The 19,208-nt window shown below is 51.3% G+C and overlaps 1 protein-coding gene across 1 annotated transcript in view; it reads left to right on the forward strand.

The window, feature by feature from the left end:
- COQ9 (coenzyme Q9) overlaps positions 1–19,208 on the forward strand; it is a 68,203-nt gene that overhangs the window by 23,613 nt on the left and 25,382 nt on the right. The window contains exons 4-5 of the mRNA XM_088466178.1: positions 1,117–1,259; positions 12,384–12,468. Coding sequence (XP_088322304.1) covers positions 1,117–1,259; positions 12,384–12,468 — 228 coding nt within the window. The remainder of the gene's footprint in view (positions 1–1,116; positions 1,260–12,383; positions 12,469–19,208) is intronic.

The following is a 19,208-nucleotide window of genomic DNA, read 5'->3' on the forward strand; positions in this document are numbered from 1 at the left end:
GGCATTAGTCTTGGCACAGTGGTGTGTGTGGGTGCTGTGGCATTACTCTTGGCACAGTGGTGTGTGGGTGCTGTGGCATTACTCTTGGCACAGTGCTGTGTGTTGGTGCTGTGGCATTACTCTTGGCACAGTGCTGTGTGTTGGTGCTGTGGCATTACTCTTGGCACAGTGGTGTGTGTTGGTGCTGTGGCATTACTCTTGGCACAGTGCTGTGTGTTGGTGCTGTGGCATTACTCTTGGCACAGTGGTGTGTGTGGGTGCTGTGGCATTACTCTTGGCACAGTGGTGTTTGTGGGTGCTGTGGCATTACTCTTGGCACAGTGGTGTGTGTGGGTGCTGTGGCATTACTCTTGGCACAGTGGTGTGTGTGGGTGCTGTGGCATTACTCTTGGCACAGTGGTGTGTGTGGGTGCTGTGGCATTACTCTTGGCACAGTGGTGTGTGTGGGTGCTGTGGCATTACTCTTGGCACAGTGGTGTGTGTGGGTGCTGTGGCATTACTCTTGGCACAGTGGTGTGTGTGGGTGCTGTGGCATTACTCTTGGCACAGTGCTGAGTGTTGGCGCTGTGGCATTACTCTTGGCACAGTGCTGTGTGTTGGTGCTGTGGCATTACTCTTGGCACAGTGCTGTGTGTTGGTGCTGTGGCATTACTCTTGGCACAGTGCTGTGTGTTGGTGCTGTGGCATTACTCTTGGCACAGTGCTGTGTGTTGGTGCTGTGGCATTACTCTTGGCACAGTGCTGTGTGTTGGTGCTGTGGCATTACTCTTGGCACAGTGCTGTGTGTGGGTGCTGTGGCATTACTCTTGGCACAGTGGTGTGTGTGGGTGCTGTGGCATTACTCTTGGCACAGTGGTGTGTGTGGGTGCTGTGGCATTACTCTTGGCACAGTGGTGTGTGTGGGTGCTGTGGCATTACTCTTGGCACAGTGGTGTGTGTGGGTGCTGTGGCATTACTCTTGGCACAGTGGTGTGTGTGGGTGCTGTGGCATTACTCTTGGCACAGTGGTGTGTGTGGGTGCTGTGGCATTACTCTTGGCACAGTGGTGTGTGGGTGCTGTGGCATTACTCTTGGCACAGTGGTGTGTGTTGCGTAACTTGACGCTTCCCTCTGCAGACCTTGGATCTGTCAGCTGCTGCCGCGGGAATGTTCGCAAACGAAGGCGCTGAGCTGGTCCTGCACTTTGTCTCTCAGTGTAACAGGAAACTGGTGGAAATGCTGGAGGAAGAGCAGAAACTCGTACAGCTGGGCAGCACGGAGTGAGTACAGTATGCATGCCCCATAATACCTGTCCCATACAGCGCCGAGCACATTAAACCTGTCCCATACAGCACCGAGCACATTATACATGTCCCATACAGCGCCGAGTACATTATACATGTCCCATACAGCGCCGAGTACATTATACATGTTCTCACTATACATGTCTACAGGGGTTTATCCTGCACACTGAGCTCTGAAATAACAGCAACCAATAGGTACCCTCACCTATTACTAGTAATGCAATAAAAGAGGAAGGGGTTTAGCGCTCAGCCTATTTAATGATGACTAGTTGGTTAGTGCTGTATAGTGTGCGTATAGCTGCGTTCACGTGACCAACCAACCCAGAGACACCAGGAAGACGGGACACGGACAACGAGCCGGCAAGGAGTGGGAGCGGACATCTGGAGTGCATCCTAGAGGTGAGTCCCACCTGGAGGGGGTGCCCGGGGGCCGTTGCATCCTCTTCCAAGGCACCGACCGCCCCTCTGAGTCCCGGGTTCCGGAGTGCGTCCGGCAACAGATACACGAGCGGGCATCCCGTCCTAAGGTGAGTGTGTCAAGCCTGGAGGCCCTCTTCACTGTCCCAGTCCTAAGAAGACCACCCCAGGCACCAGTGATACATCTCATTAGACAGACTAGCGGGATGCCGCAGTCTGCTTGGACTATTATACTAAAGTAGTTACCTTGGACTATTGCCATTTAGACCCTGGACACATACGGGGGTATCTCCAATATACTGTATAGTGTATTTATACTGGAAGATTTTGTATTATCAGTAGCCAAGAATTATCTACAGTTTTTTATTGCATTTATATATTTCATGTGTTATAAGATTATAAGTAGTATATGCATCCTTAGGGAGAGGACGCAAGATATCCCAGTCATCCTTAGGGAGAGGACGCAAGATATCCCCGTCATCCTTAGGGAGAGGACGCAAGATATCCCCGTCATCCTTAGGGAGAGGACGCAAGATATCCCCGTCATCCTTAGGGAGAGGACGCAAGATATCCCCGTCATCCTTAGGGAGAAGGACGCAAGATATCCCCGTCATCCTTAGGGAGAGGACGCAAGATATCCCCGTCATCCTTAGGGAGAAGGACGCAAGATATCCCCGTCATCCTTAGGGAGAGGACGCAAGATATCCCCGTCATCCTTAGGGAGAAGGACGCAAGATATCCCCGTCATCCTTAGGGAGAAGGACGCAAGATATCCCCGTCATCCTTAGGGAGAAGGACGCAAGATATCCCCGTCATCCTTAGGGAGAAGGACGCAAGATATCCCCGTCATCCTTAGGGAGAAGGACGCAAGATATCCCCGTCATCCTTGGGGAGAAGGACGCAAGATATCCCCGTCATCCTTAGGGAGAGGACGCAAGATATCCCCGTCATCCTTAGGGAGAGGACGCAAGATATCCCCGTCATCCTTAGGGAGAGGAAGCAAGATATCCCCGTCATCCTTAGGGAGAGGAAGCAAGATATCCCCGTCATCCTTAGGGAGAAGGACGCAAGATATCCCCGTCATCCTTAGGGAGAGGACGCAAGATATCCCCGTCATCCTTAGGGAGAGGACGCAAGATATCCCCGTCATCCTTAGGGAGAGGACGCAAGATATCCCCGTCATCCTTAGGGAGAAGGACGCAAGATATCCCCGTCATCCTTAGGGAGAAGGACGCAAGATATCCCCGTCATCCTTAGGGAGAGGACACGATATCCCCGTCATCCTTAGGGAGAGGACACGATATCCCAGTCATCCTTAGGGAGAGGACGCAAGATATCCCCGTCATCCTTAGGGAGAAGGACGCAAGATATCCCCGTCATCCTTAGGGAGAAGGACGCAAGATATCCCAGTCATCCTTAGGGAGAGGAAGCAAGATATCCCCGTCATCCTTAGGGAGAGGACGCAAGATATCCCCGTCATCCTTAGGGAGAGGACGCAAGATATCCCCGTCATCCTTAGGGAGAGGACGCAAGATATCCCAGTCATCCTTAGGGAGAAGGACGCAAGATATCCCCGTCATCCTTGGGGAGAAGGACGCAAGATATCCCCGTCATCCTTAGGGAGAAGGACGCAAGATATCCCCGTCATCCTTAGGGAGAGGACGCAAGATATCCCCGTCATCCTTAGGGAGAGGACGCAAGATATCCCCGTCATCCTTAGGGAGAGGACGCAAGATATCCCCGTCATCCTTAGGGAGAAGGACGCAAGATATCCCTGTCATCCTTAGGGAGAGGACGCAAGATATCCCCGTCATCCTTAGGGAGAAGGACGCAAGATATCCCCGTCATCCTTAGGGAGAGGACGCAAGATATCCCCGTCATCCTTAGGGAGGAGGACGCAAGATATCCCCGTCATCCTTAGGGAGGAGGACGCAAGATATCCCCGTCATCCTTAGGGAGAGGACGCAAGATATCCCTGTCATCCTTAGGGAGAGGACGCAAGATATCCCTGTCATCCTTAGGGAGAGGACACGATATCCCAGTCATCCTTAAAATCCAAGGGAATTACTGAGACTATATAACAATATATTATTCTTCTCCCCTTTTCAATGTAATATCCACATACTACTACATATAACAGCAAGGAAGAGAAGGAATATAATAACAGTAACTTTAACTGTGGACCAGAGCAACATTGATGCAATATAGAGCTTACAATGTTACAATAGCTCTATTACCATTAAGAACACATTTCTCTGTATTTCTGTAGATAAATACTGTGCAGTTATACTAACTGACCACATTAATAATATATGGAATGAATACTGTATGAATATGTGAACTATTGTGTCAGTAAATAATAAATATACAGAATACCATACAATATTTAAGAGCAACAGTATAAAACTAACTGTGACTCAGTGGAACGATTTACTTCAGTTTTATATACACATTTTTCTTCTCTTTTAGTACACTTTCTTATTATCTATATTTCTACTTCAGGGTCCATAGGGTATCCACAGGATACCTTGGGGTATAGGTGTGACGTCAGTCGCTGGGCACCATAGAGTTAAGCTTTTCAGCCTCCCAGGATGCACTAGGTCCCCCTCCTATACCCCGCCCCCGAGCCAAGGCACCTCAGTTTAGTTCGGTGCCCGGCCGGAGTCGGGTGCACCTGTTGGAGTGGGGGCTAGAAGAGCCCCTGAAGTTTTCCTGCATGCAGCTGTGGCTGCACATCTGGATGTACAGCATGGACAGTCAGTCCTGACGTCCATGCTGTCTTCCCTACACCCCGCCGGTACCAGAACGCCGGTACCGATCCGGGGATGCTGGTGAGCATCTGGGGTCACAGCTAGCGGTGACCCCAGATGTTCCGGACCATGGCCGGATCCAAGGGGGACAAAGGTAAGCAGCGGGGTCCCGCGGTGGGTCCCCGCTGGTCACATGGTCCTAAGTCCCCAGGCAGGGGGCTCCCTGGGGACTGGCTGCAGCGTGGAGCCAGGGGACCAACCTGCGCTTCCACTACCCCCTGGGACAGCGGACCGCAGCAGAGCGGTAGCGCTGCGGCGTCCCAGGGGTTAAATGCATGCCAGGGGAGCGCGCCTTCCCTGTCTCACAGCCGGCGCCTCCCCCGCTGCACACAGCCCTCTCTGCACTGTGCTGACTGGTCCTGTGGCAGCGCTCCTCCCCCAGGCCAGCCTCCTCTCTGCTCCTCGGCGGCCATCTTCTCTGCAACGCATGGTGAACGCTGCTGGAAGCCTGGAAGGAAGCATCGTGGTCTGGGTCCCCCCGCATACCTCTCCTCCGCTGTGGCTCAGGTCTGTGTATGCAGCGCTGTGTCCTACCAGCCCCTGTGTCTGCGTAGTTGAGTGATCAGCGCTGTTAGTGCAGGAATTGTTATTTCTCTGCATTGTATGTGACTGTGCTAGCGCTGCTGCCTGTAACTTTTCTTCTCTAAACTGTCAGCTTTATTACTGTCCCTGTTCTTTCTGCTAAAGCCCTTGCGGTGCGGTGCTGCAGAGTGGTCTCTCGCCTATTTAATACTTAATTGGTGAGAGAGGTCACATACGTGGTGCCATCATGTCTGAGAGTGATTTTCCCCTCCGGCTACAGTGTACCACGTGCAAAATACCGTTAGCGGAAGGGGAGGGTAGCGCGGAGGGCCTTTGCCGGCAGGGTTTGTCCATGGCGCGGCCTATTACGGTTACAGCACCGGTACAGGAGCTGCCCTGGGCTTGTTTCGCTCAGGCGTTAACAGCTTTAGTGGGCCAGTTAGCTCCGCAGCCCGCGTTTACTCCGATGGGTTTGTCCCAGCAGTCTGTGGTGTCGTCATCCATGCAGGGGTTCTCACGACAATTGGTGGTACCCCACAGTCTCCCTATTTCCCTGCTCCCGGGTTCTCAGGAGCCAGCGTGGGTTAACTCCCTGACGAGTTCTGTACAGCACTTGTCGGATGTGTTGCAAGGGGAGTCTGTGATGCGGCCTCATAAAAGGCCGGTGGCGTCTCTGTCCGCTCCTTATGAGGATGACGAAGGGACGTCTGATGATGGGGAGATTCTGGATCCTTACGATCAGGAACCTCTCCATACTAAGGACGCTGATGCTAAGTCCAAAGTATATATTCCTGGACTTATTCGGGCGGTCCGCACAGCCTTGGTGATTGAGGACGAAGTTCCCCCAGCGGCTAAATCTAAGTATGCCTTTTTCAAAGATGTGAAGGGCGATGCCACAGTCTTTCCTCTTTCGGGTCAGTTGGTGGACCATTTAGAGGAGGCGTGGAAACAACCTGGCAAAAGATACCAGCCACAGAGACGCCTGACGGTGGCTTATCCGTTCGCGGATAATTATTTTGCTAAGTGGGAATCCCCTCCACAGGTGGATTCTCACGTGACCCGTCTTGTCCGTAGTGCCACATTGCCGATGCCATCCATGTCCTCCCTTAAGGATGCTACGGACCGCAAGGTAGAAATCTGCCTGAAGTCCGCTTATTCCCTTGCAGGGGGGGCCATTTGCTGGGTTGCCAGAGCGATGGAGCGCTGGGCGGATTCATTAGAGGCTTCTTTTGAATCCGACTGTCCGGCCGAACAGGCGGAGTTGATTGGCAATCTCCGTGATTCGGCCACCTACATCAACGAGGCGGCTCTAGACATTAGTACTCTGGTGTCTAGAATTTCTTCAGCAGTGGTAGCTGCTCGTCGCACCTTGTGGCTGCGATCCTGGAAGGCGGACGCAGATTCCAAGAAAGGTCTGGAAGCGTTGCCGTTTACCGGAGAAGTTCTCTTCGGTCCGGATCTGGATAAGATTGTGGCCACGCTGGCGGCAGCCAAATCTGCTTGTCTCCCGTCGGCCGCTGCTCCTTCTGGTTCTGGACCATCGTCCTTTCAGTCATCTAGGGCCCAGGGCAGGCCCAAACCACAGTCGTTTCCTCGACAGGCTGGCCCTAAGAAATCGGTCAAGCCCCGGAAACAGGCATGGAGTACCAGACGTCCGGCCCCCAAGCCAGATGACAAGCCTGCGGCCTGACGGTCCGGGCCTCCCTTTGGGGGATCCCAGGGTGGGAGGCCGCCTGCTGCAGTTCTCCCGGTGTTGGTCGTTCACTACGACAGGCACTTGGGTTCTGGAGGTGGTCTCCCACGGGTACGCCCTCTCCTTCCGGCACAGACCCCCGGCTCGATTCTTCACCACGGGTCTACCATCAGACCGGAACAAGGCTACGGAGCTGCGGAAGGTATTGCACACTATGCTCCAGGCTGGAGTTATAGTGCCTGTTCCATTCTCCCAGAGGGGCCAGGGTTTCTATTCAAATCTATTTTTGGTACAGAAACCCAATGGGTCATATCGTCCGATTCTCAACCTCAAAGCACTCAACAAGTCTTTGCGGGTCCCGAAGTTTCGGATGGAGACCCTACGGTCCATCATTCTGGCGCTGGAACCTGGGGACTACATGGTGTCATTGGACATACAGGACGCTTACCTGCATGCCCCTATTCTTTTGCGCCATCAAGAGTTCCTTCGGTTTGCAATCCGCAGCGACCACTTCCAGTTTCGGGCGTTACCTTTTGGCCTGGCGACAGCACCACGTGTTTTCACCAAGGTGATGGCGGTCATGGCGGCTTCTCTGCGGCTGCAAGGAGTCCGCATGTTGCCGTACTTGGACGACCTGTTATTGGTGGCAGGATCTCCAGAGCTCCTATTACACCACTTGGACCTGACCATTGCACTGCTGCAACGGCACGGCTGGCTAATCAACTGGCAGAAGTCCACTCTAATCCCGTCTCGGAGGATTCTGCATCTTGGAGCCTTATTGGACTCGGGACAGCAAAGGATCTTCGTGACGGAGGACAAGATCTCTGCTTTACAGTCAAGGGTGCGCAGTTGTCTGCACAGCTGCCGGGTGTCCTTACACTCGGCGATGAGGTTACTGGGCTCCATGGTGTCGGTGTTCGACATGGTGGAATACGCCCAGTTTCACTCCAGACCTCTGCAGCACCTGATCCTGTCCAAGTGGAACGGGCTGCCTCAGTCTCTGAAGTTCCAGACGATTGTGCTCACCCCGGAGGTTCGCCTGTCCCTTGCGTGGTGGTTACAGACGACCCACCTCAACAAGGGACGTCCGTTCTGGGTTCCAAATTGGGTCCTGTTGACAACGGACGCCAGTCTTCGGGGCTGGGGAGCAGTTTCGGGTCCACACTTGTTCCAGGGCAGGTGGACGCCGACAGAAGCGGAGCTTCCAATAAATATCTTGGAACTCCGTGCGGTCTTCAATGCTCTCCTGCAGGCACAGCGGTTTCTCCAGGGTCACCCGGTGCAGGTCCAGTCGGACAACGCTACCACCGTGGCCTACATAAACAGGCAAGGAGGAACTCGCAGTCGGGCGGCTCTCGTAGAGGTCTCTCGGATCCTGGTTTGGGCGGAGCGCAATCTTCCGGCCATATCAGCGGTCTTCATCCCGGGAGTGCTAAATTGGGAGGCGGACTTTCTAAGTCGCCAGGACGTTCATCCAGGGGAATGGTCCCTGCACTCGGACGTTTTTCAACTACTGGTGGACAGGTGGGGTCTTCCAGAAATCGACCTCATGGCGTCCCGGCACAACAACAAGTTGCCGGTGTACGGGTCTCGCACAAGAGACGAAGGGGCGTCTCTGGTGAATGCTCTGTCCGTCCGGTGGACGTTCCGGTTCGCATACCTGTTCCCTCCGGTCTCCCTTCTTCCACTGGTAATCCGGAATTTCAAACAGGAGGGAGGGACGCTCCTGTTGATAGCTCCCGCGTGGCCCAGACGGCACTGGTTCTCAGACCTTCAGGGTCTGTCCGTGGACAGTCCTCTGCGGTTGCCGCTACGACCGGACCTTCTGTCTCAGGGTCCTTGCCTTCACCCGGACCTGACTCGGCTGTCTTTGACGGCGTGGCTGTTGAGACGGCCATGCTGAGGTCCCGGGGGTTTTCCAGCTCTGTGGTGCGTACCATGTTACGAGCTCGGAAACCGTCTTCCGCGAGGATATACCATCGCGTGTGGCATACGTTCTTCCAGTGGTGTCGACCGAGAGGTTATGCACCGCGGGAGTTTCGTCTGTCTCGGATTCTCGCCTTCCTGCAAGCGGGACTAGATCATGGGCTTCGCCTTGCTTCTTTGAAGGTACAGGTTTCGGCCCTATCTGTCTGGTTTCACCGTAGGATTGCTACAATCCCGGATGTGCGCACCTTTATGCAAGGTGTTCTCCGTATTCAGCCGCCCTTTGTTCCACCTGTGGCGCCTTGGGATTTGGCTGTGGTCCTGAGGGCTCTCCAAGGACCGCCGTTTGAACCACTGGGCTCAGTGGATATTAAATGGCTAACAGCTAAGACTGTTTTCCTTCTGGCCATTGCTTCGGCCAGACGTGTTTCTGAGTTAGGGGCTCTTTCTTGTAGACCCCCTTTCTTGGTTTTTCATGGGAACAGGGCAGTGCTCCGCACTCGGCCCGAGTTTCTTCCCAAAGTTGTTTCCCAGTTTCATGTTAACAAGGAAATAGTTGTTCCGGCCTTTAACTCACCGGGTCTTTCCGTGGGTGAGGCCTCTTTGGATGTTGTGCGGGCCTTAAGGACTTATGTTGACCGCACTTCTTCGTTTAGGAAGTCGGACGCTTTGTTTGTCCTCTATGGCGCGTTCTCACTGTACATGTCGGCAGATGTTCTGGCGCGTTCTCACTGTACATGTCGGCAGATGTTCTGGCGCGTTCTCACTGTACGTGTCGGCAGATGTTCTGGCGCGTTCTCACTGTACGTGTCGGCAGATGTTCTGGCGCGTTCTCACTACGTGTCGGCAGATGTTCTGGCGCGTTCTCACTGTACGTGTCGGCAGATGTTCTGGCGCGTTCTCACTGTACGTGTCGGCAGATGTTCTGGCGCGTTCTCACTGTACGTGTCGGCAGATGTTCTGGCGCGTTCTCACTGTACGTGTCGGCAGATGTTCTGGCGCGTTCTCACTGTACGTGTCGGCAGATGTTCTGGCGCGTTCTCACTGTACGTGTCGGCAGATGTTCTGGCGCGTTCTCACTCTACGTGTCGGCAGATGTTCTGGCGCGTTCTCACTCTACGTGTCGGCAGATGTTCTGGCGCGTTCTCACTGTACGTGTCGGCAGATGTTCTGGCGCGTTCTCAATGTACGTGTCGGCAGATGTTCTGGCGCGTTCTCACTGTACGTGTCGGCAGATGTTCTGGCGCCTTCTCACTGTACGTGTCGGCAGATGTTCTGGCGCCTTCTCACTGTACGTGTCGGCAGATGTTCTGGCGCCTTCTCACTGTACGTGTCGGCAGATGTTCTGGCGCCTTCGCACTGTACGTGTCGGCAGATGTTCTGGCGCCTTCGCACTGTACGTGTCGGCAGATGTTGTGGCGCCTTCGCACGGTACGTGTCGGCAGATGTTGTGGCGCCTTTTCACGGTACGTGTCGGCAGATGTTCTGGCGCCTTCTCACTGTACAGTTATCTCCTCCTTAATCTCCAGTAATGTGAAGCTGTTTACAAAAAAAAGCAAAAAGTCCACAATGGTGCATTATTCCGGATACACAGATCCCCTATGGCGCTCTCTTCTGTGTGTACCCTCTGTATGCAGACCCCTATGGCGCTCTCTTCTGTGTGTACACTCTGTGTGTACACCCCTATGGTGCTCTCTTCTGTGTGTACACTCTGTATGCAGACCCCCTATGGCGCTCTCTTCTGTGTGTACACTCTGTATGCAGACCCCTATGGCGCTCTCTTCTGTGGTGGGTATGGTATAAAAGATAGACAGTGTCTAGATAAACACCAGATATTAGACCAAGGAAAGGTCGTCAGGGACAAAAAGTGGAAATGGCCGATACACAAATAGTCAAAAACATCTTTTTTTGTCACTTGCCGGTGAGCATTGCGCACTATGGCCCTGATTCAGAGCCGCTCGCAGGGAATGTGGGCGTATGTTTTTTTTTTTCCAGCCGCTCGCAAACCTGTGGGAGACCACCCATAGCTTGTGCAAGCGGCCAGGAGACCATTGCGATAATCGCGACCATCGGCCTTTGCGACAAGACTTTGGGGCAGGGTGTAGCTGCCGCAAGGCTGAGTGGACTCCTTGCTCTAATAGAAAGTCCCTAGTGATGTCAGTAGGGCCGCCCACAAACGCCAGGCGTTCCTAAGGGAACATACAAAATACATATATACTCTCAGGGTGTGCAGTCTAGGACCCCGTTCCCACAGCTCCTAAGGAAACGCCTGCGTTTGTGCAGCCACCCCCCCTACCCACAAAGCGGGGCGGGCTGTCAATCACCATCGACATCCGCCCCGTCTTGTTGCGAGCCCTGTAGCGGGGCTCACGCATGCGCACACCGGACACGGTGCATGCGCAGTTCATTTACATCGGGCCGCTTGCGAGTGGCTCTGAATCGGGCCCAATATGTACCCAACTAAAGTATAACGGAGACTGTGACTAATTGTTACTCATTAGTGAGGATTATACTCCCGTTACCATGCTTCAGATTTCCCATCGTTTTATACCAGGACCGATTACAGACCAAGAGACCCTATATATTATACATGTATGTTTTACTACGTGGTACATTTCTTATATCTCGTGTGTCACAAGTGCTAACTTAGATTATGTATGTTACATGTGTTATATTTTACTCAGAGAAATATTTTGTTTCAAAGTCAGGTAGTTATTATATTGTATTATATCCGCTTATTATATTGTATTATATCCGCTTATTATATTGTATTATATCCGCTTATTATATTGTATTATATCCGCTTATTATATTGTATTATATCCGCTTATTATATTGTATTATATCCGCTTATTATATTGTATTATATCCGCTTATTATATTGTATTATATCCGGTTATTATATTGTATTATATCCGCTTATTATATTGTATTATATCCAGTTATTATTTTGTATTATATCCAGTTATTATTTTGTATTATATCCGGTTATTATATTGTATTATATCCAGTTATTATATTGTATTATTTCCGCTTATTATATTGTATTATTTCCGCTTATTATATTGTATTATTTCCGCTTATTATATTGTATTATTTCCGCTTATTATATTGTATTATTTCCGCTTATTATATTGTATTATATCCGCTTATTATATTGTATTATATCCGCTTATTATATTGTATTATATCCGCTTATTATATTGTATTAATTTTTTAATAAGCTTCACTGTGAAGCGCAATCCAACAATCTTTTGGATTTATTTGGCATACGGGTGACGTCCGCCCTGCCACACAGGTTTATTCATGGTATTGTGTAACATAGTTTTCAGCATGGCGCCACCATAAGGACAGGGTACATTTTAGCATTATTAAATTGGACAGGGTGCGACGCCCCATTCAATCAACCTAGCAGGAACCGTATAAAACAAGAAGGCAGCAGAGGGAGGGACAGGGACACTATACATTGTCGTGTCAGGTGATGTGTCACGCGGTGTCACGTGTTGTTACACGGTGTCAGGTGATGTGTCACGCGGTGTCACGTGTTGTTACACGGTGTCAGGTGATGTGTTACGCTGTGTCACGTGTTGTTACGCGGTGTCAGTGTGATGTGATGTAACGCGGTGTCGCGTGGCGTCAGGTGATGTGTCGCGCGGCGTCAGGTGATGTGTCGCGCGGCGTCAGGTGACGTTAGATGTGTCTGGTAATGTATTATGCTGTGCTTTATGGCAGAAAGAAACCAGCGTCACAGTTCCTGAGAGATGCGCTGGAAGCTCGGCTGAAGATGCTGATTCCCTACGTGAGACATTGGCCACAGGTGGGTGACTCTGAGCTGGGGTGGCTTCCCTTCATCATGACTTTAATATGTATTCTCTACAAGAAAGCAGTTATATTGTATCCCTGGTAAAGAGTTAAAGTGAGTAGGGTATTGATGAAAATAAACATATAAATAAATATATAGTTATAAAGAAATGATCTCCACAGTGATATGTAATTCATTTATGTATAGGTCCTGAGGTAAAATGCTAATGAATTCATGCCATATATGAAATATATATATATGTGGTACTACTTTTTGTGGTGAGGATGTGCCCCAGTGTGTGCGATGCCCATGTACTATAGAAGAAGGGGTGGAGTAATATAGCTGAGAGTGATTGGGTTCCTGTCAGGGGAAAGAAGAGCAGGGACTGAGAGAGATATATAAAAGGAGTTCCCGGCGCACCTGCCTGCGGAGTTCCCGGCGCACCTGCCTGCGGAGTTCCCGGCGCACCTGCCTGCGGAGTTCCCGGCGCACCTGCCTGCGGAGTTCCCGGCGCACCTGCCTGCGGAGTTCCCGGCGCACCTGCCTGCGGAGTTCCCGGCGCACCTGCCTGCGGAGTTCCCGGCGCACCTGCCTGCGGAGTTCCCGGCGCACCTGCCTGCGGAGTTCCCGGCGCACCTGCCTGCGGAGTTCCCAGATGCAGCCATCCGACGTGGCAGCGGAAGTCCTATGGGCAGAGGACATGTGGCAACGGGCGGCTCAGCGGTGCCTAGCCTGACCGCTCACAGGCTGTCACTGGGAGGTGTGGGAGTGGGAGGAAGGAGAGTGACTGGTGGGAATGGAGTATCTGACAGTCTGAGTCAGCAGTTACAGGGAACTTTCTGCAGGGAGTAGAAGCACTTTCCCTGCACTCACCTGAGCACTCACTGCCAGAGTACAGGTTACAGCCGGGGAAGGAGAATTATTACAGACAGCTTCACCTTAATGAGAGCGTCAGTATATAGACACTACAGTATCAGAGGAGGCTTAGTGCCAGTAATGACACTACCACTGCACTCTTATATATCCTCCATGTAAGGAGAGCGTCAGTACATAGACACTACAGTATCAGAGGATGCTTAGTGCCAGTAATGACACTACCACTGCACTCTTATATAACCTCCATGTAAGGAGAGCGTCAGTACATAGACACTACAGTATCAGAGGAGGCTTAGTGCCAGTAATGACACTACCACTGCACTCTTATATACCCTCCATGTAAGGAGAGCGTCAGTACATAGACACTACAGTATCAGAGGAGGCTTAGTGCCAGTAGTTACACTACCACTGCACTCTTATATAACCTCCATGTAAGGAGAGCGTCAGTACATAGACACTACAGTATCAGAGGAGGCTTAGTGCCAGTAATGACACTACCACTGCACTCTTATATAACCTCCATGTAAGGAGAGCGTCAGTACATAGACACTACAGTATCAGAGGAGGCTTAGTGCCAGTAGTTACACTACCACTGCACTCTTATATATCCTCCATGTAAGGAGAGCGTCAGTACATAGACACTACAGTATCAGAGGAGGCTTAGTGCCAGTAATTACACTACCACTGCACTCTTATATATCCTCCATGTAAGGAGAGCGTCAGTACATAGACACTATAGTATCAGAGGAGGCTTAGTGCCAGTAATTACACTACCACTGCACTCTTATATAACCTCCATGTAAGGAGAGCGTCAGTACATAGACACTACAGTATCAGAGGAGGCTTAGTGCCAGTAATGACACTACCACTGCACTCTTATATAACCTCCATGTAAGGAGAGCGTCAGTACATAGACACTACAGTATCAGAGGAGGCTTAGTGCCAGTAATGACACTACCACTGCACTCTTATATAACCTCCATGTAAGGAGAGCGTCAGTACATAGACACTACAGTATCAGAGGAGGCTTAGTGCCAGTAATGACACTACCACTGCACTCTTATATAACCTCCATGTAAGGAGAGCGTCAGTACATAGACACTACAGTATCAGAGGAGGCTTAGTGCCAGTAATTACACTACCACTGCACTCTTATATATCCTCCATGTAAGGAGAGCGTCAGTACATAGACACTACAGTATCAGAGGAGGCTTAGTGCCAGTAATGACACTACCACTGCACTCTTATATATCCTCCATGTAAGGAGAGCGTCAGTACATAGAAGCTACAGTATCAGAGGATGCTTAGTGCCAGTAATGACACTACCACTGCACTCTTATATAACCTCCATGTAAGGAGAGCGTCAGTACATAGACACTACAGTATCAGAGGAGGCTTAGTGCCAGTAGTTACACTACCACTGCACTCTTATATAACCTCCATGTAAGGAGAGCGTCAGTACATAGACACTACAGTATCAGAGGAGGCTTAGTGCCAGTAGTTACACTACCACTGCACTCTTATATAACCTCCATGTAAGGAGAGCGTCAGTACATAGACACTACAGTATCAGAGGATGCTTAGTGCCAGTAATGACACTACCACTGCACTCTTATATATCCTCCATGTAAGGAGAGCGTCAGTACATAGACACTACAGTATCAGAGGAGGCTTAGTGCCAGTAATTACACTACCACTGCACTCTTATATAACCTCCATGTAAGGAGAGCGTCAGTACATAGACACTATAGTATCAGAGGAGGCTTAGTGCCAGTAATTACACTACCACTGCACTCTTATATAACCTCCATGTAAGGAGAGCGTCAGTACATAGACACTACAGTATCAGAGGAGGCTTAGTGCCAGTAATGACACTACCACTGCACTCTTATATAACCTCCATGTAAGGAGAGCGTCAGTACATAGACACTACAGTATCAGAGGAGGCTTAGTGCCAGTAATGACACTACCACTGCACTCTTATATAACCTCCATGTAAGGAGAGCGTCAGTACATAGACACTACAGTATCAGAGGAGGCTTAGTGCCAGTAATGACACTACCACTGCACTCTTATATAACCTCCATGTAAGGAGAGCGTCAGTACATAGACACTACAGTATCAGAGGAGGCTTAGTGCCAGTAATTACACTACCACTGCACTCTTATATATCCTCCATGTAAGGAGAGCGTCAGTACATAGACACTACAGTATCAGAGGAGGCTTAGTGCCAGTAATGACACTACCACTGCACTCTTATATATCCTCCATGTAAGGAGAGCGTCAGTACATAGAAGCTACAGTATCAGAGGATGCTTAGTGCCAGTAATGACACTACCACTGCACTCTTATATAACCTCCATGTAAGGAGAGCGTCAGTACATAGACACTACAGTATCAGAGGAGGCTTAGTGCCAGTAGTTACACTACCACTGCACTCTTATATAACCTCCATGTAAGGAGAGCGTCAGTACATAGACACTACAGTATCAGAGGAGGCTTAGTGCCAGTAGTTACACTACCACTGCACTCTTATATAACCTCCATGTAAGGAGAGCGTCAGTACATAGACACTACAGTATCAGAGGATGCTTAGTGCCAGTAATGACACTACCACTGCACTCTTATATATCCTCCATGTAAGGAGAGCGTCAGTACATAGACACTACAGTATCAGAGGAGGCTTAGTGCCAGTAATTACACTACCACTGCACTCTTATATAACCTCCATGTAAGGAGAGCGTCAGTACATAGACACTATAGTATCAGAGGAGGCTTAGTGCCAGTAATTACACTACCACTGCACTCTTATATAACCTCCATGTAAGGAGAGCGTCAGTACATAGACACTACAGTATCAGAGGAGGCTTAGTGCCAGTAATGACACTACCACTGCACTCTTATATAACCTCCATGTAAGGAGAGCGTCAGTACATAGACACTACAGTATCAGAGGAGGCTTAGTGCCAGTAATGACACTACCACTGCACTCTTATATAACCTCCATGTAAGGAGAGCGTCAGTACATAGACACTACAGTATCAGAGGAGGCTTAGTGCCAGTAATTACACTACCACTGCACTCTTATATATCCTCCATGTAAGGAGAGCGTCAGTACATAGACACTACAGTATCAGAGGAGGCTTAGTGCCAGTAATGACACTACCACTGCACTCTTATATATCCTCCATGTAAGGAGAGCGTCAGTACATAGAAGCTACAGTATCAGAGGATGCTTAGTGCCAGTAATGACACTACCACTGCACTCTTATATAACCTCCATTTCTACTTCAGGGTCCATAGGGGGTCCACAGGGTTGACCTTGGGGTATAGCTGGATCTGGATCCACGGGCACCACGCAGTTAATGCTTTGCTGCTCCCAGGATGCACTTGGGTCCGTCCTCCTCTATACAGGCACCTCAGTTTTAGTTGGTGCCCGGCCGGAGTCGGGTCACCCTGTCGCAGTGGGGCTGCAGGAGCAGCCCCTAAGCTTTATTTTAAAAGAGAAATTTTTCTACTTTTTTACACTGTTAGAGCGGCAGCATCAGACTGTCCTTTAGGACGTCCACGCTGCCGCTCCTTCTCCCCGCTGGCGCCGCGACGCCAGTACAGTTCTGGGGATCGCGGCGGGACCCCAGAGCCTGTACTAGCCGGGCTCTGGGGACTCCCTTGACTGCTGCCGGACGCGACGGGGATCAGGTAAGCCGCGGGTCGCCGCGTGCGGCGGCCCGCGGATACTTTGTATGCAGTCAGAAGCCTCCGGTCTCTGGGGACAGACCGGAGGCGCTAGCGGCGGCGGCGGGCTCCCCCTCACTTGAGGAATACCCCGCGTGTCCGCTAGACCACCAGGGTATCAGGCTGGTAGCGGGACCGGCAACCCGGGGGTTAATTGCTAGCCAGGGGAGGCAGCCTTCCCTGTCTAGCGGCTCCTCCCCTCAGCTCAGCGCGCCTTTCAACTAGGAGTCTGGCGTCGCTGAGCTGCTCTTACGGCCTCCTCTGAGGTCTCCGGCGGCCATCTTTACTGGCACATCGCAGACTCCCAGGCGGTATCAAGTGGACCGGTCCCCCTGTGTACCTCTCCCCTGCTAAAGGACAGTGTACACAGCGCTATAGACCTCCCAGACACTGAATCTGGGCGGTTGATTGTAGCGGAAGGTGCAGTGAGTACTAACTTTTCTGCATTGTATGTGACTATTGCTAGTGCTTTGTGACTTATTCTCCTTGCTGTCAGCTTATAACTATCCCTTTCCTTCTCCTACGGCCCGGCAGGTGTGTGGGGGAAGGGCGTTTTTCTGAGACCCTCACTTATATAAAACACGTATTTGTGGGGTCAGTCACATACTGTTGTGTGCTACACAGTACCATATCTGGGCTGTTGTGTCGCATACTGGTGAGTGCGCGGGTGTTAAAACCGTAATTCCTCTGGTGATACCTATTTCTTGTGTATTTACGGTATCATGTCGGATGAGGAGACTGAGCGCTCTGTGGCTCCTGTGCTATTTTCCTGCAGACGTTGTGCTGCTGGAGTTGATGGGGAGGACTTATCTCAGGATGGTCTGTGCGGGCGGTGCCAGCTGGTACCGGACCCCTCCAACCCCCCTGTATCACAGGACCCTCCTTGGGCGATGTTTTCACAGGTGCTGGCGTCTATTGCGGACCGGTTATCGGTCCCATCAGCGGTCCCTTCTAGGGCGTTACCGCAGCCCACCATCCCCCATGGGTTCCACAAATGTTGCGGTCTTCCCCCGGGGCCCAGACTGTGGGTCCTTACTCGGGACTGCCTGTGTATGTGCAGTCTTCCCCAGGGACGCGTCAGTCTGTAGTGCCTTTGCAGAGTTTTGCTCCGACGGCTCCTCCGCCTTGGGTGGATGTTCTATCCAGCTCCGTACAGAGTCTGGCGGCTTCATCCTCGGCGTTTCAGTCCATGTTGCAAGGTGATGTGCCACCAAGGGTGTCTAAACGTCCGGTTGTGAGTTCACTAGCTGCGCAGTTGCCGGACTCGGAAGTGTCCTCAGATGATGGAGAAATCCATGAGGACTCTGACTCTGATGTCATGGGGCAGGAGGTGGAAGCTAAGTCCTCCATTAATGTTCCAGCCTTAGTTAGGGCGGTGCGGGCTATCCTACATGTTGAGGATGATGCGCCGGCTCCTAGGTCGAAGTTTCCTAATTTTAAAAAGGCCAAGGTGACTTCAACTGTGTTCCCCCTGTCTGATCAATTATCGGATCATATGGCGGCGGCCTGGCAATTACCTAGTAAGAGGTTCCATCCACAGAAGAGGTTGGCGGCGAACTATCCTTTTCCTGAAGCTCATTGCAGGAAATGGGAAACTCCGCCGGCGGTGGATTCCCACGTTACCCGCTTGATCAAAAGCGCGATGCTGCCATTGCCGTCTATCTCCTCTTTGAAGGATCCCACGGACAGGAAGGTGGAGACTTGTTTAAAGTCCATTTATTCTCTTTCCGGGGCGGTGGCTCGCCCGTCCATGGCTATCTCCTGGGTGGCTAAAGCCATTGAGGCATGGGCCAATGCCTTGGAGGATACCTTTCCTGATGAGGCTCCGGATATCCAGAGAGCGTTAGTGGGACAGATGCGGGATGCAGCTTCCTATATTGGGGAAGCGTCTTTGGATGCCAGCCTGCTCACTTCTAGGGTGTCGGCTGCAGCAGTGTCTGCTCGGCGCTCCCTGTGGCTGAGGTCCTGGAGGGCTGATGCAGATTCAAAAAAGGGTCTGGAGGCCTTGCCTTTTAATGGTGATTTACTATTTGGTCCGGATTTGGACAAAATAGTGGATACTTTGGCTAAGTCCAAGTCGGCTTTTCTCCCTTCGGCCTCTGCGCCGGCTAAAGTGAGGAGCTCTGCCTTTCGGTCCTTTCGGG

The sequence above is a fragment of the Taudactylus pleione genome, unplaced genomic scaffold (genome assembly GCF_031769625.1).
Source record: "Taudactylus pleione unplaced genomic scaffold, aTauple2 ptg002606l, whole genome shotgun sequence".
Classification (NCBI taxonomy): Eukaryota; Metazoa; Chordata; class Amphibia; order Anura; family Myobatrachidae; genus Taudactylus; species Taudactylus pleione.